At 35.0% G+C, this 24,193-nt stretch overlaps 1 protein-coding gene across 1 annotated transcript in view; it reads right to left on the bottom strand.

Moving 5' to 3' along the window:
* The window catches only part of LOC138701551 (stAR-related lipid transfer protein 3-like), a 37,985-nt gene extending 14,898 nt beyond the window's left edge, over positions 1-23,087 (bottom strand). Inside the window, exons 1-3 of the mRNA XM_069828564.1 lie at positions 22,934-23,087; positions 10,966-11,100; positions 250-405 (exon numbers count right to left, since the gene is read on the bottom strand). Coding sequence (XP_069684665.1) covers positions 250-405; positions 10,966-11,034 — 225 coding nt within the window. The 5' untranslated portion in view covers positions 11,035-11,100; positions 22,934-23,087. The remainder of the gene's footprint in view (positions 1-249; positions 406-10,965; positions 11,101-22,933) is intronic.
* Between the last annotated feature and the right edge of the window lie 1,106 nt (positions 23,088-24,193).

Below are 24,193 nucleotides of genomic sequence, written 5' to 3'. Positions count from 1 at the left end.
TCTCGATATCTGACGTATTGGAAGGGTTGGATTAGTATCAGTTTAACTATTGATTATAATCAGTGTATCTTGTTTAGACCTAAATTGTATGTATCTGGTCGTCACGGAATTTGGTAATGCCATACAAGTAACTCTTTTCTGACAAGCGCACTTGAATAATCGTCACAAAAGAAATTAGGTTCACCTAAGATATTTCTCACCTATGCCTAGCCTTGTTAAAAACTACCAGTATAACCTACTCATACGTACCGTTAGTTTAAAGACTTTCCCAAGACCAGGGATGTATTTGCTATACACAGTGTCGCCTTCTGGACATCGTTTCTCCAACTTCCAGTCGTCGGTAGAATTCAGTATATTCCAAGAGAGCTCTAACACCTCCTCTCCTCGTCGCCTATATTCTTCATCCTGTTAAAAATGCATCAGTAATACAGGGTGCCACGAAATGACCTTTCGGGTTTCGAACACATGTACTACAAAACTTACGTTAATGAAACTCAGATACTTAATAGTACATTATGCAACGAGCCTATAATGATAGTAATTAAGACGCAAGTATGAATATTTATGAAACGAGCTCAAGCGAGTTTCATAATATTCATACGAGCGTCTTAATTACCATTATAGGCAAGTTTCATACGACTTTTATGCTCGACCATATTTCTAACTTGAAATTATTCACATGCATACATTTTATTTGTATCTGACAAGATCGGAAGTGACCTTGTTCTAGGTCGTGAATTGTGAGATGTGCGCAGACGCGAAAGTATTGATTCTTTCCGAGGAACAATAATGTCATTGACCTTGATGTAATCCCGTTAAACTTGATATAACCTTGATTATTGAATTCGACATTGAAAAACGAGATGACAAATTGGATTTATCTGAATATTATTTACAATTAACGCTAATTATTATAGTAACAGAACATAACCTTCTGCGACAGTATTGGATTTCCAGCTTCCGTGACTTTTCGCTAATTCTCTTTCGATTGCATATCCGAGAATAATCGATACTTGCGGTTTTATAACGGTACAAAGCTGACTTGTCATTGGCTGAACACCTGTAAGCTGAGTTGTCATTGGCTGAACACCTGTACTTTAATGAGTAGGTGTACTTTAATGACATGCATTAAAGGACTGCTACCAGGTGTATAATTACTACATTTCGGCATGGTCGAGCATAAAATACATAATGATAGAAAGAGAAACACAAAACGTTTGTTTTAGTAAATCACATGTCGTCGCTGAGCCTCCAAAATCCGCTACCTATGTGTTTTTAAAAAGATTTTGCAGGAGAAAGAAAAAATAATTGCTGCTTTTAATTCCCTTGATTTTCAAAGCTACTTTCTGTATAATTTCATAATTTTTCTTGTAATGATTGAGAATATACCGAAAGTAGCTTTTAAAATAGAGAGAATTAAAATTGACAGTGCTCTTTTCTTTCTCCTGCACAATATTTTTAAAACACACAGCGGATTTTAGAGGTGCAGCGTCGATGTGGTGAGACTATGCCTAAGTTAATAATATTTGTTCTGGGTACGCTTGCCAGGAAAATATATATTGCGTCAGACACTTTGGACGATTTAGTGAAAGATGATAATTAGAGCCAGGATTTTATGTAACATGAGAATGAGAAATTTGTACTTAAAATGGCAAAATATGTAGATAAATATGTAATAAATAAAAAATATGTAACTTAAAATGTAAGCTTCATTAGATGTATTTTTGCACACCGATAAAGAATTACAGGTACACATGTGTTTCAACCTCATTTAATCAGGCTATTGTTTGGAGGCGCAATTAATAATTAAATATTTTTCCATATTTTCTGCTGTCATCGATTATCTCGTTAACGCAACACATACGTAGGAATCACCAAGTTCAGCTCTAATCCTTACCATTGTGTCAGTGTAGCAGGAGTTCAAATATTTTTTTCCGGAATGTTGGTTCATCCGGAATACTAAAGTTTCAGTATTTGCATAGGAATGTCTATGTAGATGATATGAATATGTTAGGAGAAAATCCACTAACGATTAGGGAAATCGTGGAAATTTTATTTGAATCAAGTAAAGCGATAGGTTTGGAAGTAAATCCCGAAAGGATAAAGTATATGATTATGTCTCGTGACCAGAATATTGTACGAAATGGAAATATAAAAATTGAAGATTTATTCTTCGAAGAGGTGGAAAAATTCAAATATCTTGGAGCAACAGTAACAAATATAAATGACACTCAGGAGGAAATTAAACGCAGAATAAATATGGGAAATGCCTGTTATTATTTGGTTGAGAAGCTTTTGTCATCTAATCTGCTGTCAAAAAATCTGAAAGTTAGAATTTATAAAACAGTTATATTACCGGTTGTTCTGCATGGTTGTGAAACTTGGACTTTCACTTTGAGAGAGGAACAGAGATTAAGGGTGTTTGAGAATAAGGTTCTTAGGCAAATATTTGGGGCTAAAAGGGATTAAGTTACAGGAGAATGGAGAAAGTTACACAACACAGAACTGCACGCATTGTATTCTTCACCTGACATAATTAGGAACATTAAATCCAGACGTTTGAGATGGGCAGGGCATGTAGCAGAATCCAGAAATGCATATAGAGTGTTAGTTGGGAGACCAGAAGGAAAAAAGACCTTTGAGGAGGCCGAGACGTAGATGGGAGGATAATAATAAAATGGATTTGAGGGAGGTGAGATATGATGATAGAGAGGGATTAATCTTGAATAAGATAGGGACCGATGGCGGGCTTATGTGAGGGCGGCAATGAGCCTGCGGGCTCCTTAAAAGCCATTTATAAGTAAGTATGCTTGAAACTTGGGCACTCCAAGTTTATATCATGGTATATTTGCAGGAACCATTGCCATGAACAAATCTTTGTCACATTCACTGGGTAAAAGACGAAGAAGCTTCTAGCAACGCTTGTACTGAAGAACTTGTTTCTTCGACGAAACATTTATGTGAGAAATGGGTCGTCTGATGGAAAGGCAATAGAAGTAATATATGGAACCAAGTAGAGTAAATGTGCCACAGTGTTGTGTTCGGATTACAATGATTTGTGAAAAATGGGTGTCATAACATTGCACTACTTATAGGCTACACATAGAGATGGATGCATAATATTCCAGCTGCAAGTGTAACTTTTTCATTTTAAGTATTAATTCTTGAAGCGAAAAAAACAAGGTCCCAATAACATCTTGCTTATTTGTGGATAGTTTTATTTAAAAATCGTAATTTTATAAAATTATTTTATTGTTATTTCAATTATAGAAGTCTAATTTTTACCATTTTTCTTTGAAATTGCTGTAGAATTATTCAATTTTATACGCATAAAGTGATAATTTCTCCGTAAAAATATGGTTTCCATCTTGTCTTCCGAATTGAACAAAGGAGACTTGTATTTGTTTGTTCCTGAGCAACAACATTAACAGTAGTTAATAATAATTCATTTCTATGCATGTATGATATTGTTACTGTTACTACGGATATTCAAACATAAACTTCTAGTTACCGTAGTCTATGCCTTTAGTATTTTTGTGAGTATCTGTATTTCAAAATTCACCGCAATCAACATGCAGAGAGGAGAGCCTGTAATATTGGAATCTGGAAGAGGAAGGTGAATATTAATCATTTATTAATGTTTATGGCCTACAGATATGAAGCGCTCAGAATACTAACGGCAGATCACAACCGACCTCGAATTTTGAGATAATGTATGACTGTGTACTCCTGCCATTTACCTTTCATACTGTGAAGTATACGTTTTGAGAAGGATGATCAACAAGCCAATAACGTTAACGATGTAAAGAAGTCTAGTTACAATCCATGTATTCCTCACTTCAGTGAGATACAAAATGAATAATAATACATGGGAAGTGAAAGGACTTCTTTTTGGCGTTAGGGGAACTTCATTTAAGTTAACCAAAACCATTCTCCTTTCTCTTAAATTCTCTAATGAGGACATTAACAAAATTTGTCTAATGGTATTGAGAGATTCATTATCCATTTTACACAATCACTTGTATAACACTATGTTATATATATTTTTTTACTTCATTTCATTACTCTTCATTGTAGGCTACTTTCATCTCATGTTTCTCCGAAATGAAATTGTACTTTATTTTTAAATGTATCATTGTTTTGTATTCTCTCCACAAATCATATTGTATTTTATTTTTAAGTTAACCTCTGCTTTGTATTCTGGATCCTAGTGGTCACCCGTAGATGTCGGCCAGATGTCCCAAATTGTGGAATTAGTAGTATTGAGATATGACAAAGCTCTCTTATTCCACATTGAAAATTAGTCCTTAGTGGGAAAGAAAGCTTTCTCAGTGAATAAATGGCGCATCCCAACTGCATGGGCTTTTGTTTGTGTCCACTATAAGTTCATGGCGTTGTAGTCAATGTGATGGCGTCCACTAACACTTTTACTGGACATTCATATTGTTTCTCTTTGGATTTACTTAGTAAAAATGAAAGTTTCCGATGCAGTCATACATAAATTATTCGTACCAGAACATATAAATAAAGAAAACTAATCATTATACCTTTTTTAAATTGCATATACTCCGTTTAATTAAACAGACAACAACAAAGGCTCAATAATTTGCAGGTAAACTTTAAGCACCATATTTAACAAATATTGAAAAATTAAGTCTTAATAATAAAAATTCGCAGAGCTTTGAAAACAAACATAAAATGTAATTTTTCTCAAAATGAACTTCAGATGGGATCTGCAGTTATTACTCTGAGCGCCTCAAATCATGAAGCATATAAAATTCCATAAATATGACAGAACCACAACAATTACATATATGATTAAGAACATACAAATTATAATCATCATCATCGTCCTTGCAGGTATTAGGCCTAGTGGCCTGTTACGGTTTCCGTCCATCTTTTCAGGGGGCGTCCTAAAGATCGTCTTCCATGTGGTATATAGAGGAGAATTTGTCTTGGGAGTCTGGAACGGTCCATTCTATTGACATGGTTAAGCCATTTTTGTCTATAGTGATTGATATGTTCATAAATAGGTGTCATTTTCAATTCTTTTGTAATTAGTTCATTACTTTTGTGGTCAAGCAAGCTGTAGGTGGTAGAGACAGGTAAAATGTCTATCAGGATTGCCCATGACTGTTTACGTCCGTGAGCGGGCTTACGCTTCGTATCGTTCGCCCGCCTGCAACCTTCCCTCTCAAGCAGGCAGGCAGTGTGGTTGCACGTGACTCCCAAACAGTCCTAAGAGTGACCCGAAAGGACTGTTGGGTTCCGCCGACCTGCGCCAGACTGTGCTGCTTTCAGATGCATGATAAATATCAACCAAGTCATTCAAACCTGACAAGAAGCCTACAGATATAGACAAACTACTGGAAACGTAATTTGTTGTCTTCTGAAACGTACCGTTAATAAAGGCAAAGAAAACTATTTCTCGTCAACATAATATCCATTAAATGCCAACAGTTATTATAAATTACTTGCACTTTCCTTTTCATCGTAGTAATATAAATTTAATGCAAACCATTCAAATTTTCAGCTTCATAAATAAAAAGAAATCTGTCCTCAGAAGTTAAATAGCAAATCAATATTCTGAAGAACGAAAAACTTTTATACATTTTACAGGTATTCATGAGGCTTTTAATTGTTGATAAGGAAAAAGTTAAAATTGAATATTTTTCTATAATAGTTGGTGATATTCATAATTGTTACCAATATCTTTTCAACATGTTTCCTTCTCTTCTCTTCTCTTCTCTTTTCTTCTCTTCTCTTCTCTTCTCTTCTCTTCTCTTCTCTTCTCTTCTCTTCTCTTCTCTTCTCTTCTCTTCTCTTCTCTTCTCTTCTCTTCTCTTCTCTTCTCTTCTCTTCTCTTCTCTTTCTCGTCAACATAATATCTATTAAATGCCAACAGTTATTATAAATTACTTACAATTTCCTTTTCATCGTAGTAATATAAATTTAATGCAAACCATTCAAACTTTCAGCTTCATAAATAAAAAGAAATCTGTCCCTCAGAAGTTAAATCGCAAATCAATATTCTGAAGAACGAAAAACTTTTATACATTTTACAGGTAGGCCTATTCATGAGGCTTTTAATTGTTGATAAGTAAAAAGTTAAAATGAAATGTTTTTCTATAATCTCTTCTCTTCTCTTCTCTTCTCTTCTCTTCTCTTCTCTTCTCTTCTCTTCTCTTCTCTTCTCTTCTCTTCTCTTCTCTTCTCTTCTCTTCTCTTCTCTTTCAACTAGTCACAAGTTCCCTTCCCTTCCCTTCCCTTCCCTTCCCTTCCCTTCCCTTCCCTTCCCTTCCCTTCCCTTCTCAACTAGTCACAAGTTACGAAATGTTACTATTTTAATGAGTCAGATACACTTTGCAGGAATATGAAATGAATAATAGGCCTGTTGTCTTATTATTTTATGAATTCTGTAGCGCAATAAATCGTAAAACTGTGTTTCTTTAATCAAGAATTATCTGCCGTGTTGGACCATAAGATAAAGATTTTTTGAACTGACTAAATAGCCAACGAACTGAGGTTTCAAACTAGTACTGTTTCATCTTAACCAGCGCAGACTGGCTTCCGTGAATGCAAGTCACTCTACCTTATAATACGAGCAAACAGGCAGGCTTTCTTGGGTCCTGCCTGGACTGAACCCATAAAACCCGGGCTCAATGGGTTCAGTCTTAGAAGTTAACTTGCTTTGTAGCGTCACCGGAACCCAAGCCTGACGGCAAACAGGTACAGGCGTGAGTCTTGTCTGATTTGCCAGTCTCTAGTAGCCGGCAGTCCTCCTTAGAAATCTCATTTCCGCAGTTGTTAGGCGTTGAACATCTGAGTTTCGGACATTCCAGACCTCACTATCATACATGATGACAGGTCTTGCTAGAACTTTATATGCTTTTAACCTGATATGTTTTGGGGTTTTCGTGGTTGTGAAAACCTGGTTGATGGTTCTTAAGGCTCCATTAAAATGTTATGTTGAATATTTTCAGATATATCAGTAACAGGTAAATATGTCAAATTATAACCTAAATATTTAAATGAGTTTACCTGTTCTAACGTATGGATTCCAATGCAAATTTTACTCCTAACTGGCTGTTTACCTTGGAATGCCATAATTTTTGTTTTGTTTGGGGAAATTTTCATATTGAAATTTTGTGCTATTATATGCAGGTGATATATATTGAGTATTGCAGCTCGTCTACAAATTATGACTAAGGAAAATTACATATTATGAAGGATAAGTTGTTGTCGTCGTCCTTGTCGTTTTTGTCTTTGTCGTGGTCGTTGTTGTTGTCGTCGTCGTCGTCGTCGTCGTCGTCGTTAACTAATGCTGAGTTCTTGGTAGAGCTCTGCTTTTCATTGAGAACGACCGACCGAGAGTCATTCATGACCATGACATACGCGCGATCGGTCGCTCTCTCCGTATATACACAGCATGCTGTCTGTCGCTGTCCTGGCTCCGCAGAAAGCAAAACATCCGATGAGGCATCACAGCCGACCAGTTGTTCCGGTCGATTGAAGGATATCACAGACTGAAAACTGTCTTCGATTGATGTGTTTACAATATGCGCTATGAAAATGTTAAACTGTCTGATGTCCTGTCATCTGACTGGTGATCTTAGTAGGTATACAGGCTATCAGATTGAATAAAAATTACAATAAAATATTTAAATAACAATATATTAATAAATGTTAACCAACTATGTTGTCTATATCAAAGTTAATTATTATCATTATTATTATTATTGTTATTATTATCACCAGGGAACGGATTTATATGGACTAAAAATATATGAAATATGTAAATATATATGTAGTTATTTTTACCAAAATATGGAATTAAATATGGATTTTTACCAAAATATGGAATTAAATATGGACTTAAAATTATAAAAAAAATGACTATGTACGTTAAATATTGGTACATTTTAATCAAACTAAACAAAAAATATAATGGACGTACCTTATCTTCCAATGTAGTTTCAACAAAACACAATTTTTATTGTCTGTTACCATAACAATAGGTTACAAACATTTCTTTCAAGTGCTGAAAAGTGAATCTTCTTCTATTGTCTCTGAGGATAGATTTATACTGACTAAAAGAGCGTTCGACGTCACAAGAAGTAACTGGTACATAATTCAATTTCACAATGTCTGCTGGGGATAAGTCCAAGTTAATCTTCACTGTTGATTCACCACTCATCACAGCAACAACCTTTTGTAGTTCTTCATATCCAGGGTTTTTTGAAAGTACAGTGTCCACCTTAGCTCTTACTGCATCTGCAACTTTACCTCTACCACGATTCAGTTGTTCCACAGTACTATTTATAATTTCAAAACTTTCAGATAGTGAAAGGTGCCTATTTTGGAGACTTTTGAGCGTTTTTATGATGCATGAAAATGTATGCTGAATGTGAGCTAAGTCATTCTTCACACTTATGTCACAGGTAACTGTTTTCGCAGTATCAATTGAGACTGCATCTTCAGAGTCCAATGCAAGGAGAACATTGTTAATAGAGTCTATATGTTCGGCATAATATTCAACTGCTTCTAGCCATGTACCCCATCTAGTTAAAATTGGCTTTGGTGGCAATGGAATTTCAGGGTACATTTCTTTCAACACGTTAACTCTACTGGGAGCTTTGAGAAATACTTTTTTCACTGATGAAATCAACAAATCTACTTTAGGGAAATTGTCTCTGACCACTTCTGCCACACGATGAAATGCATGCGCCACACAAGTAAAATGAGTCAATTTAGGATATACAACAGATAATGCTTGTCCAGCTTTGACCATATAAGGGGCAGCATCGCTAATAAAGAATAACACATTATCGTACATAATACCCTTTGGCCACAGGATACCCATAGCTTCGTTGAACAGTTTAACTATAGTTTTGTTATTGCACTTTTCTAGAACATCACAATGTAAAAGAATTCGTTCAGAATATTGTTCACTTAACAAACCGATAACTACATTACCAACAAGTCTACCTTCTTTGTCGGGAGTCTCATCAATGGAAACCCAAATTGAACTATCTTTAATTTCATCTCTTATCTTCTGTATTGTCTCATCGTAGATGGATGGAGCATACGTCTTCCTAAGTGTTGACTCATCCGGGATTGTATGTTGAGTATATTTTTCAAGGAATTCCCTGAAGACCTTATTCTTTAGTTTGTAGAGAGGAATATCAGCAGAGATGAGAGAACGGCACAGGTCGATGTTAAACTCAGATCTTACATTCGATGTTGTTGGTTGTGTTAAAAACAATTGTCTCTGCTTGGAATTTAGTTGTTTGTTGGCCTGATGTTTACTAGTTGTAATGTATTGTTGCACCAGGAACTTTTGTGTAGATGATACTGCACACTGACACAAATTACAAAATAATATTTTATTGTCAGTTGATAAACCATCTTCTTTAAATTCTGAAATGTAACTTGTTAGTTTTGATTTTAAATTGACTGAATGACGTACTTTTGGCATATTTACCGTCTTTATAGTATGATTTACAAAACTGAACCTATGTGTACTCTGACTGGCATTTAACTGTTGAGCTGCACAACTGAAGTCTGTTAAAAATTTTAAATTAAATTAATACAGTTTTGTAACTTACTTTCCCATTGTTGATAGGACTGCTAATTTTCAAATAACTCTGATGTTAAAGGGATTACTGAACATGTGTTTAAATCTCTATTGTTGAAATGTATTTTTAAAAGTTAATGGAATTTTGTTTTGTTTTATTGTTAAACCTAATATAATATGGACTGTTTTATATGAAATATGGAAAATATATGGAAATTAACGAAAATATGTACTAAACTCTAAAATATGGAAAAATATGGAAAATAAAAGTAGGATTTTTCAACCCTACACATTGTGAAACATAAAGATAATGCAAAATATAAATTATATTAGCTTTATAAGTAAATATGTATTTACATATAAATCCTTTCCCTGATTATCACCATATTATCACTATCACTAATCATTATTATTATTATTATTATTATTATTATTATTATTATTATTATTATTATTATTATTATTATTATTATTATACTATTACTTACAAATGGCTTTTAAGAAATCCGGGTTCATTGCCGCCCGCCATCGGCCCCTATCCTGCGCAAGATTAATCCAGTCTCTATCATATCACACCTCCCTCAAATCCATTTTAATATTATCCTACCATCTATGTCTCGGCCTCCCCAAAGGTCTTTTTCCCTCCGGTCTCCCAACTAACACTCTATATGCATTTCTGAATTCGCCCATACGTGCTACATGCCCTCCCTATCTCAAACTTCTGGATTTAATGTTCCTAATTATATCAGGTGAAGAATACAATGCGTGCAGTTCTGCGTTGTGTAACTTTCTCCATTCTCCTGGAATTTCATCCCTCTTAGCTCCAAATATTTTCCTAAGAATCTTATTCTCAAACACCCTTAATCTCTTTTCCTCTCTCAAAGTGAGAGTCCAAGTTTCACAACCATACAGAACAATCGGTAATATAACTGTTTTATAAATTTTAACTTTAAGATTTTTTTAACAGCAGACTAGATGACAAAAGCTTCTCAGCTGAATAATAACACGCATTTCTCATATTGATTCTGCGTTTAATTTCTTCTCGAGTGCCATTTATATTTGTTACTGTTGCTCCAAGATATTTGAATTTTTCCACCTCTTCGAAGAATAAATCTTCAATTTTTACATTTCCATTTCGTACAATACTCTGATGCCTACTATCACCTCCTACAATATTGGATACTTTTTTTAATACCCTGTGTAACATATGTAATATATTTCTTATTTGTATCAGTTACCTAGTATCTCCTTTAACATTTGTTTAAGTAGACCTAAGTTTAAAAATACATTTGCTTATAGTAATTTTGTTGAAATTAAATGAACAAATTCCACTAAAGCGATTAGGCAGTAGTCTCAATTTAAGTGTTTAAATTATGTTTGATACTTACAGATAATAATAATAGCTTTTCGCTATTGGCATTTTGATCACCAAATAACAGATGTTTAAAAAATTTCATGTTTTTCGGATTCCGTTTTATTTCCCAAATCACCTACGACTGCATGAAAAGCATCAGAATTCAGATCTGAAACAAAGAGCAATACAAAATGCATACATTTCTCCAATGCGCATTTACTATTATATAATTTTTTCTGCAAATTACTCTCCTCTCATATGCACTCTGTTTAATGAGGAAAATAAATTTGATTTATCAAACATGTAGGCCTATTGAGTTTTAATGTCTCCGACGTATCTGGACTATTAACAGGTTCTATCAGTTGTTTGGTCCAGATAGGCATACTGAACCCAACAGAATAAGAGATGATGGGGCTTGATGATATAAGCAGTTTCGAAACGTCGAAGATTTTAAATATTAATGCATGGTTGACAAATCCCAATCATTCTATTCAGTCTCCGTGAAAATCTGAGATGTGATGAGCCTTTTGCTGTGTTCCAACCGCATGTTTAAATACGGTGTCTCCAAGATTGGATAAAACATTGTACGATATACTGTACTTATCACAACATCATATTGCAATACTCGACAGGTTATCAAACTCTGCCTACGATCTCGTTTGACATCTTTACAATTTCGTATTGTAATATGAAACGTTACGATACTCCATTATTATTAGTTTCTTCCTTCGAGAGGCGATTCGATTTATACAGTTGTATTAATTGTAGATTTGGATGAGTGTAAGGGAAGGCCTTAAGGCCTAAACTCTGCCAGGTAAAATAAAATTTATTATTATTATTATTATTATTATTATTATTATTATTATTATTATTATTATTATTATTATTCGTTTAAGTTTATTTTATTAGTTTTGAATGCGATAGATTTTTGTTTATAACATAAGTACTAGGAGAAATTGTTAAAATGAGTTCAAACGAGGGTTCAGATATTGAAAATGCTGCAAATTCTGCAGGACCATCGAAATCCCGCGTAAAATATGAATGTTTATAATAAATAAAATTAATTTCATTTTATTTTATTTTATGTGTGGTTCACATTACGAAACCAGTTAGGTAATAGCAGTACCGTTACCTAACTAGTTGCGTAACAGAAGTATCATTACGCAACTAGTTGCGTAATGAATATGTTTACAACATTTTATGAGTGATGTGAAGTTCACATTACATAATCAAAGTGGGTAAAGTATATTACAAAATTTCACGTAAATCATTACCTTTAATTAAGAAAAAATGTAGTAAATTATGTATTATATTTGTTTGTTTTTAACATTAAATGTCAACTTGAAAAGTCATAGAGGCTGAAAACAATATATTTTTATTTAAGCCTAAGTGCACCGACGTAGCTCAACGATAGAGAGTTCGACGCAAGATCTGAAGCTGCATTCAGACGTAGATTCGAATCTCAAAATTGAGTGAAGATTCGATCAAACGTTTTCTATTACTAAAAATATAGAACAAACGACAAGGGAAATAAAACTTAAATGAATAAAGTGAATCTAATAAGTTTAGTGTTCTTTTTATTTCTTTATAGAATCAATGTCACTTAAGCCATCACCGAAGGATAATGTTGAAAAGAAATTCACAAACAACCGTGTACTACGAGAGGAGTCACTTTCAGTTGACGCTTGCTTTGGTATGCATTTTATCGTTCGAACATAATTTTGTTACTCAGTACAATCAGTCAGTGACTGATAGTTATTTTGACGTTCAGAAATCGTTTAGCGGTGGGAATTCAGTGAGTAACCTTTCTTATTTACAAATGTCGTCATTTGTAGACAAGGAACCATTTGTTTCCATGTAATTCAAATTCTGTCCTTGATTATGTCAAGCATGCGTCATGCTAATGCGACCTCATTTTTCAAATAGGCCTAGTATTCAAATTTCTCGACCCACAGCAGATATTCTCACGGTACGAAAATAACTTAACACAAGCTCACACGAATAGTGATACAGCACAATAATGTTTTTTTCACTGCTGTAGATTTCTGTAAAACAATACTCTTTCGAGGTAGCACCACAGTCTAGTATGTACAGTCACGAAGCTTGAGTTTATGAGGGTACTAGGAACAATAGACTGTGCGAGTACTATTTCGCATTGTCTGTAATGAGGCTATAGTAGCGATTCTAGTGGTTACCAACTATCTATGAATGCATATTTACTACTTCGTGACTGTATATACTAGACTGTGGTAGCACAATTCTTTCTTGTACATTTTTTTGTTGATTTTAAGGGATGCACTGTGTGAACTAAGTTACAAATCTTTTCGATCACCCCTCTTGTTCTGACTTTGTATTTCTAGCGCTGTTTCGTTTGTAAGCAACGAACTTTCTTATACTGTATATCTATAATTTTCCGGTAATTTAATTGAGGTTAACGAATGTTTCTTGTCATGATAATTATTTCGAGACCAGAAGTCGAGAAGTAGGCTGAGCAGACGTTCCCGATTTCCGGGGACAATCCCCGGTTTTGAGTCCTCGGGGAGCAAAGGACAGACAGGGTGACGTCATCTATAGTAAAGGCAGAATCAGTAGGCGGGTTTTTGGTTTGGTACGGAAACTACTCACTCCACACTTTCTCTGGCGGTTTATGACCTGAACAAAGAGACCTTCCTGTCGCTGCGTTCGAATGCTATAGTGAGGATGACGTAAGAGTAGTTTCTGAAAGTCTAATTTGGCCGTCTCTTCAGTGTTGCCAACTAATATTAGATATCACCAAAGAGGGTAAAATCACAATGCTACGTACTGAAATAATAATAATAATAATAATAATAATAATAATAATAATAATAATAATAATAATAATAATATAGTGTTAACAATAACAATGTCTTGCTTATTTACCACATCTCATCTTTATGTTGCGAGGTATTTCCTAAATGGTTTAATAATTTATTTATGAAATAGTATATTTTCCTCCTGGACCTCTCGCATATTATGTTAGTAATTAGGATTAGTATTATCTAATATTACAATTTATTTTGTCAGGCAACATGAAATTTATTGCTTTGAGTAAAGAGTTTACAATTCATGAGACGTAACCTAAAATTGTATTTACTTACTTGCATTTTCATCAGTTTGCTTTACTGTAAATCGAAATCATTGCTGCCAACATAACAGTTAGAAAATAACTGCCAGTTGTAGTATTTGTCAGTACCCGAAATCCGAAATGAAGTTGGTAAAAGAAAATTCAACCTGAGAGCTAGAAAATCACCATAATCCACTAGCAAATTTAGTACTAGTGAGAAAATGGTTAGGTTTCACCCTTAGGGTAATAAGTAAGCTCATCCGGACAAGTGCTCGTCTGTGATATTACTGTGTTATAGCTTGTTCGAAAAAATATATCATAACAACATAATAAACAGTATCTTTAAATACTAATCACTCATAATAACCAGTATTTGAAAATACTAACCAGTATTTTAAAATACTAACCAGTATTTTAAAATACTAATCATCCAAGTAATAGCTATCATGTCTCAGTCGAGCCCTGATATCAGAATTCATACTAAAGGCGTCATTTATCAAGTTTCTTGCTTCTTGAAAGAACTTGAAGTTTGTGAGGACATTAAAAGTGCCCTATCATCAACGCAGACAGCCACTACCACTGGTGTTTCTCTACGATCGATTAAGAGAACCTGTGCAGAACGAGTTTTTTAGCCATACTTATTGTGTCATTTGTTTTGTTAAGCTAAGCCATTCTTAAGTGTGCTTTTAATACTGTACATAAGTATTTTTTATTACGAAACTCGTTCATGTTACAATAACATGTACATTTTCTACACACAGTAAAAATATATTAATTTTTGCATTTTAATTTTTAATTTCCTCATGATTCACAAAGTTGGTAACTGCATAAACATTATTTAGTAATTACTATTTCAATACAATATTCTGAAAACACATAAAAATAAATACTAATTGTGTGTAATGCTAAATATTTGATTTCTCGTATTAGGGTTGCAGTACATGATAATAATTATTACATCTGTGAAATGGCTAACTTGCGAAATATTATAAATGATAATATCATCTAAAGTCTGATTAGTGTAATATGTTACTATTCAGCAATGTATGCAGTGGCGGAGAAAAGAGAACTGGTCACCATAACGCATTATCTCCTGGCTTGGTTACCTCATTAATGATGCCTTATTTTTGTCACTTATGAGTTTCAGACTTGTGTTCGGACAGTTGACTAAACAAAACAACAATATTCAGTAAGTCAAGTATTTGTAATTAGTAGAAATCAGATTATTATTTTATTTGTTCTTTTAAGTTTTCCTATAGTGCAAAACATGTGAATGGAGGAGTAAGTTATTTGGGACAGGACCATACGCCAAGCAGATTTCGAGGAGTATGAATCGGGGTAGTGAATGAGGGGTTCGCCACAGGGCTATAGAAGGAAGGGCTGGCTCATAGCGAGTCGGAAAGTGATGCTGTCCTCCCAGCCGCTGTGACGTCATCACGGTACACAGCAAGTCCGCTCACAAATACAACGTAAAACTCCGTTGCAATAAGTGCTGGAATTATCGACCAAAAATAGGGCTAAAATCAACACCCCTCAATAACAAGTTATAAAATTAAACCCTAGGCATATGGCCTGTTTCATTCAATATTTTATAAACGCTAGTTGTCTTTAAAGACTTCAGTTTTAACAATTTCGTCGCTTTTCAAACTGATGTGCCTACTGAGCTATTGCTTCTTTCTTAAATATTTTGTGGTAGACTTTTATTTCCTTTCACGTGTCACATTTCCCTGCTGATTAAATTTTATATCCTAGGTCAAGGAGAGGCATTCCTTCATACATGGACAAGGTTACTATATAGTATGGGACATGTGGACTGAAGCTGCGCGCCAGAACACATCAATGACGATAATGATAATTAGACTATTATTATAATATTAGTATTGTTAAATATTATATTATATTATGTATTATAATCATATTATAAATATACGTGACTGCTGGGTTTGCAGTGAAAGATCTGCCCTTGGACAAAAAATCGATCAAGAATGAATATTATATCTGGAATGGAGCGTATTAAATGGACAGACAAAATAAGAAATGAAGCTGTGCTAGAAAGAGTGGATGAAGAAGAATAACGCTGAAACTAATCAGGAAGAGAAAACGAAATTACCTGCATCACTGGCTAAGAAAACTGCTTACTGAAAGAAGTAAAGCTCGGGACAGAAGATATCAGATTATAACATTAAGATATAGGGAAGAGACTAAGAAGGCGGAAAATAGGGGAGATTGGATAATTTTGGGTTTGCAGTGAAAGATCTGCCCTGATACAGAAAACTCTGAATGACTGTATATTATTATTATTATTATTATTATTATTATTATTATTATTATTATTATTATTATTATTATTATTATTATTTCGATAACCAATAATTTCACTCCTGGTGGAAGTGCATGAAATCAAAGGGTTTTAAATAATCAGTTAACTACATTATATGGAAATAATGGAACAAATGTTTACCTTTTGCTAAGTAATAGTTAAAGATGTATATTGGTGGCAGAGTAATCTATTTTCATAAGATTGGTAAATTATCAAGTACATTTCATTCTATAATGATTCAGCTTATTTTATTTTTTCACTCATCTAATGAAGTTGCTGTTTTCTAAATGACTTCATCCACTTGGCATTCTTCTTAGCGCTGTTCCTCAGGAATTCTGCTCTCTGCCCCCGATTCAAGGACCTCAATCTCACAAATGTTCTCACACGTGCATATAGTTTGATAGCCTCGGAGCACACGTTTGAAAACTTAGTTTCTAGCAATATTTTGAAACGTTGTATTACTTGTTGCTCTTTGTCAATGGAGTTCCCGTGCATAGTTTTAAATTCAACTTCAAACATTTGTATAAAATTAAAATTAATAACAAGATTAGTTTAACGACTAGGATAACAAATCAAGGCGTAAAACAAGGTTGTCCGCGTCTCCTTGTTTATTATATATATATATATATATATATATATATATATATATATATATATATATATTATGCACTTATTAAGGATTTGCAAATTGATTTGGCCACACATTTTATGATCGATAACAAACCCCTTAATACTCTGCTCTACGCAGATTATTTAATTATTATATTAGCTAACACCGAAGACAACTTACAAGTGGCAATTCATAGGCTATATCAAAAAGAAAAAGAGTACAATTTAGAAATTTCTATACGCAATACAAAAACCATGGCCTTTATTGGTAAAAATTCTATAAGAACTGAAATAGTTATCAATAACTTAGGAGTAGAGCAAGTAAATGCTTTTACTTATCTTGGCTGTAATCTCTCCTATATTCATTCTCCAGATATAAATAATAAATTAGCCAAATTTCAACAGCTGCTAACAACAATTGAGGAGTTTGCCGGAAGAAGGGCGTATACGTCAATATGGCGAATTGAGATATATGCAATCTAAAATTTTAAAACGCACCTGAATAAAATGTTATACACGCACGCAGCCCTGTCCTGCAGGTATGTACAGTACAATCAAAACAAAATTTCGCTACTATAATTATTCACTTCATTTTAAACCATTTTCCCGAAGAAGGGCGTATAGGTCTATCCGCCTTTCTTCCGGCAAAGCCCTCAACTAAAAATACACTGTTTAAGAAGATCCGGCAAGACACAATTTTGAAATTCTACAAAACAAAGGCCATTCCAACTTTGCTATATGGATCAGAAGCTTGGACTCTAACAACTAGTCAACTGAAAAGAATAGAAGCAGCTGAGATGAGATTACTAAGACCGCTAGCAGGCTACACTATGACCATAAATATAATGAAGGCATCCGACAAGAACTAAATATCGCAGCCATTACAGAGACAATCGACAAGTATCGGAGCAACTGGCATGAGCATGTTCTACGGATGCCGAATGATAGACTACCCAGGAGATTATTAAATTACAGACCCCTTGGATACAGAGATCGTGGACGCCCGAAGAAGCGATGGAGAGACCAGCTTTTCACCTGAGTCGGAACAGGCCAAATGACCTAATCCTGATAGCTATTGATGATGATGACATTTGTATAGTTTTTTCCACTCTTCGGAAGGTTTAGTTAATCCACCGTAAGACAAAATCCCTACCCAAGTGTTTATAAAAAAAATAATTTTCTTGTATGTAAGAACCAAACCAGAAGATTTATTACCAATAAGAAATCTGAGTGCAAGGAGTAAGCAGGAAATAATTTAAAAATATGCAGCTGAGAGAAGTAAGCTTGTTTTTCAGTATTTTATTGCTTGACTGCAAAGTTTAAACACTGTATTCTAAAACATTTACCTTTCTCTTCAGTAAATAAATTTGTTTTCCGCGTTCATCACACTTCAGACAATGTACTTCAGACACTACAGACGTTTCTTCAGATCCCTGTGTAATATTTACATATTCTGAGCTGCCGGTACTAGGTTCTAATCTTGGCTTCTTTGGACTCAATGTCTGAAGGTGATTAAAAGCAGCTTTTCGAATATTTCTCTTTTGATATCTATCTTCTCGGTTTGAGTCACTTGCAGCCTTGGAACTTGGAATATTTAGAGATGGGAGCGCATTTTTCTTCAATATGTTCCTTTCTTTTAACCCCAAAAGCCTGTTCTTCATATCATCTTCATAATCGGTCACACTTTCGAAATGATCACTACAGATACGTGCACACTTAATATTCACTTGGTCCTGCCTATGACACTTGCTTTCCCACTCTTTAGCTAAAAGCACATCTTTCGGAAAACAGTGATAAATTACTTCGTGAGTGTGACGAGAGTGATTCGAACAGTTCGCTACAGCACAATTCACCATTTTTAAACTTAAAATACTATCATTAATAATTTTATTATTATTATTATTATTATTATTATTATTATTATTATTATTATTATTATTATTATTATTCAATACATAAAGAACTGTAATATACGCTAATTACACAACCAAATAGGCCTATATTACGAAACGGTGCACGTGAACTTGAATTACATTCAACACTCGTAACTCTGCAACCCTCACCGAGACCAACTGTACCGCAGTGACGTCAGAAAGTGGTGGGGTGGCTAGAGGGAGAGACTCAAGGCGGCAAGCTGAACAACAAAGCATTGAGCCAGCCCTTCTTTCTATAGCCCTGGGTTCGCCATACCCGCCTATTTCTTCTGCCCCTAGTATATCGGGAGGAGTAAAGTTGAGGCACGAATTAGTGGGTCGCGTGGCAGCCGAGGCAGTGTAGTTGAAGAATGCGAAACTATAGAACGTTCACAAAGGCGTCAAACGACTCGTAATGAACCAGGCTACGATCTCAATTCAGCAGTCGATAAGTTACATTGAATGGAAGCGGGTGTTATAAGTAACGGATACCTATCTTACATTCAACATTTCATCTCAAGAAACGTATTCACGCATAAAATTGCGGCTGTCTCTCCGATACAGTCTACCCCGACCTTTTTATGGATGTACTTGACTCTGCATTTTCACTCAAGCGTCTCTATCCAGGAATGACGCCCAGAAGTTGTAGTTCTTTTTGTCGCCGTATTGTTGCCCTTGGTGCACACAATGGGATGCGAACAGTTGTAAATAGCACCGCATGATGATAATGATTATGGAGAAATGGTGGATTCTCAGTTGGGAAAACAGGAATATCCTGCGAAAACCTTTCACCAAGCATCGTAATTGTTTGTTCACCATAAATTCCGCTTGGACTCAACGGGACTCGAGCCCGAGTTATCAGTGTGGAAAGCTGACGGTCTAACTAACAGTGTGCCCCTTGAAACATTTCTTGCAATCCACAGGCAGGCTTTGCCCCATTAAAGGATGAAAAGTGCAGTGTTTGTCAGTTTATCTGCCTCTTTGTTGTCACTAGTGATATGATATCCAGACAGTCACTGCACCTCTACATGTTTTAAGGGGTTATTTAAAGAGGCTGTAACAAATGTGAAGTTATCCAGCGTTATCGGTGTAAATTGTGATAACGATGTAATATTTTGACGAATTGAGATCTGGACACACTATAAGATTATATGATATTCCCTTTACACTTGTCGAAAACTCGGAAACAATCAAGCAGGTACATGTGAGGAGGCGAGACCTGGCGTGTGAGTTGTGCGAGAGGGGAAAGAATAAGCTATTAGAAACAGAGTTTGTTTCATATTACATGAATCTACCGACACCGAAGTTCATCTCAGATTAAAACCTATCTTCTTCTAGAGGTGGGGAAAAAATAACGTAACGGTTATTTTGGAACCGTTCCTTGCTTGGAACTGTTCCAAAAAGTAACAGCACCTTGTAATACTACGTTCCAAAATAACAGTGTTGTTCTGAGCTAGTACGAAATTCTTGCGGTTACAAAATACTCGTTTCACTTTGAAACTACATTATGAAAACGCCTGTTCCACAGAACGAAACATGTTAGGCACTATTGGATGCAGTGGCGCCAACTTTTGGAAAACACTGGATGGGCTCAAACGTTTGAGGTATAAGTTAACGGGACACGACAAATTATCAGGTGGGCTCGGACTCCATGAGCTCATATAAGTTGGCGCCACTGTTTGAAACCAGAAGTGGAAATCCTTTCGTCACACTGAAATAAATGTTGGAAACTAAAGTAAAAGATAAATAGTGAAGATACGCGAATTATCTTGAAACTGATGTTATCTATAAAACAATTATTAACATAATGCCTATATTAGAGTATAGTAACTGCATTGTGAATTTTATCAAGGGAGATGAAAATATATGGGTTATGTTTTATTTACAAATATTTTATATTTTTAGTTTCATTACTAAATCTTGAAATTAAACTAAATTCTGTTGAAACATCACTGTATTGCTGAAGGTTTTTTTTTATTTACGTAATTACAAAGATAAATTTTCCTATTTAATTACAATGAGATTATTACTCTTCATGGCGGTATTAATATGAATTTTAGCACGGCCGAAATGATTATAGCTTTTATTTAATTTTGGCCACTCGACCGCAATTACGAGGGACGTAAAAATAAGTTCCCCAAGGGCCGTTAACAGAAAGAAAACACAGTTTCATTGGAAAAATTTATTGAAATAGACATAGCAATTCTTGAGATATTTTTCAACATATTCCTTACCGGAATTGAGATATTTATCGTATCATAGGATCGACAAAGAGGTGCAGATACTGTAAAACACTGGTTCCGATCCCAGTCGGATGACTTCTACGACACAAGGATACAAAAATTAATCCCATGGTATGACAAATGTCTTAGTTCCAGTGGGGGGATATGGTGACAAATAGCGCAACAATTGCTGTATCTGTTTCAATAAATCTTTCCAAGAAATTGTCCTTTTTTTCTGTAAAAGACCTCAGGGGAAATCACTTTCTGGACAGCCTCGTAATTGCGGTCGAGTGGCCAAAATTTGTACCAGCACTTCTTTTGACATTACTAACATGGTGGAAGAAAAAATTTAACTATTTATCTGCTCCCATCTTAATGTTTGCTTGTAACCCGGTGTTCACGGTGTTCAACTTTTTGTACACAAAGTATCAAATTAGAATGAACTAAGTCCAAAAGGTCCATATAATTGTGTGGAAGATATCCTGAAAGTGTGTGATGTACTATTTATAGAAATGTTTTTAAAAATCTAAGTCATTGAAAGTGTCAATATACTAATTCAATCAAAGATGAGTAGGCTAGCAGTAAAGTTATATTTTAAGAACTGTGATTATGTGTTTACATTTCTTAAATACATGGAGTCCACACCTGTGGAGTAACGGTTAGCGCGTCTGGCCGCGAATCCAGGTGGCCCGGGTTCGATTCCCGGCCGAGACAAGTTACGTGGTTGAGGTTTTTCCGGGGTTTTCCCTCAACCCATTATGAGCAAATGCTGGATTATCGGTGCTGGACCCCGGACTCATTTCACCGGCATTATCACCTTCATCTCATTCAGATTCTAAATAACCTAAGATGTTGATAAAGCGTCGTAAAATAACCTACTAAAATAAAAAATACATGAAAGAGCTACGAAATGTCTACGGAGGGTAGCGGATTGAAGAACACTGGTCTACATAGTTTGTTCCCTTAAATATCTAAGAGAAATAATATTGTTAACTACATAATACACATGAGCAGGGGCAGGTATTTATGGAGATTAATTTTATCATTTGTATTTTTAAATATTGGTGTCGGCGGAGATTGTTGGAGATTGATTTGTACTCTTGACATTAAAGATTCGTTGGATTCTCGTAAAGGTGCGGTACGGCCAATAGACAATTTTTGTTGTATTGAGACTCTATTAAACACACATTCATTAAAAAAAAAAAAAAAAAAAAAAAAAAAAAAAACTTTCAATCCTCAAATTACCACTTTCAAATTATTAGTGAAATGTTGAATTCTCCGTCTTTTGGGTTCACTAATGTAATCAAAACACCTGGAATGCCATGTAATGTAGCCTACTTGGGTATATAACAAATTCAAGTGAAAAAAAATTCCGAAAAAGAAAACTCATAATAAGAAATTCGCTATAAAACGAGGCAATAGTAACTTAATAATTCGCGAATGTGTTCATATTTCGCTATTAGAACTACATATATTTCGCGGTTTGTCACGATTGTTTTATCCACATATTATTAACCAGAATCACTAAATTCGTGAAGATTAGTAAATATTTATTGTATATCTATTATGTCGTGATTTTCGCGATCTCCATAAATACCCGGCGCTGCACATGAGGTACCGATTTTCGGACAGAAATATTTGAATCAAGAGGATTTCCTTGAACGTGCAATAGAAAAATAACCAAACCGACAAATTGAATTTCAAGAACCTTTCTTTTTTTTCTCTCGTAATTGATATAATATAAAAGTGTGTACGTCGTGAAAATAGGTACTTCAGCACTAATTCATATAGTAGGTTAAATAGAAGTGAGCAAAAGCATAATCTTTATGATCACTATTCATACCCATTCTCACCTTTATAAAGAGATTGAAGAACAACTATTCGGCAGCTTTCTTAGCCCATGAGTTCCGTATCCACGCAACAGCTGGACGCCTCAAGAACAAGGCTGGAGCACCCACACGCAATAAAGAAGAGGTTGCCGAACAACAGAAGCACTGGAATACTGGACGGTGCTACTGCTGTACTGTCGGGTGATATATTTTTGCAGGGCAAAGCCTTAAAGCAGAGGGGAAAGGAGAGGGGAGATGCATTATCAGCAGTGGAAGCAGCAAATGTAACGATTATATTACATCAAACAAATAGATAAATAATGCAAACAGGAGCTGTGAATATCCGAAAGAGGAAGAACTCCAGACTGCGTCAGCAAAGTAGTTCAGAAAGTCTGATTATGAACTCTTTGAAGGCTATACCATTCATTAGCAATGCAATGTTTTTGTCTTGTGCAGGTAGGTCTATAGTTTAAATTCATTCTTTCATATTCCTCGTTTTTCTTCAAACATCATCCTAATATTAAGCTATGACTGCCTGTTGCAGCATTAACTTGTGTTCAACTTTTCTACGTATGCTACGTTTCTTCTTCTTCTTCTTCTTCTTCTTCTTCTTCTTCTTCTTCTTCTTCTAGGAGGTCACGTTTGTAAGTTGATAATTTAACGACTGTTTATCAACTATGAATTTATTTAGAGTCAGTGGAATGGTGATACCAAGTTAGTCCGCGGATTCACCATGGTACTACCTGACATATGCCTTAGTTAAGGGAAACTCTACGAAATAATCAGCCCAAGCGAACTAAAAGCTCACGCTCGAGCTCATCGGTAGTGTTACTATACATTACTCCAGCGAAATCTGAAATGAGAATCAAAATTTTTACATGAGTTTATATATTTGAAGAGTCCACTGCAAGACTGATGGATGTCATTTGGAATACATTTTGCAGGAGAAGCAATTGAAAGTTTGAAATGCTTAGCCCTCAAAGCTTAACTGTGATTTTCCAATCATTACTGGACAATGACTGTCAGTGTTAATGCCATATAACTCTGTACTGTATGTACAGCTGTCAAAAAAAAAAAAGTGGCCGCACTCGTGAACAGCGAATATTTTCAAAGTCCACTTCGGGTCGCGGCGATGTTACACGATGCATGTGCATGTACAAGCAGTTCCGGAACTATGAAAGTGTTCCATATCTGCGCCTCGTAGACCAGCGGTAGAGTGCTTGTTTAATGATTCAAAGGTCGTGGGTTTGGGCCTTCTTCAAGTTTTCATTTTATTTTTTAATC

Source organism: Periplaneta americana, chromosome 1 (assembly GCF_040183065.1).
Source record: "Periplaneta americana isolate PAMFEO1 chromosome 1, P.americana_PAMFEO1_priV1, whole genome shotgun sequence".
Taxonomy (NCBI): Eukaryota; Metazoa; Arthropoda; class Insecta; order Blattodea; family Blattidae; genus Periplaneta; species Periplaneta americana.
Note: the sequence above shows the minus strand (reverse complement) of the source record. Positions and strands in the feature narration are given on the sequence as shown.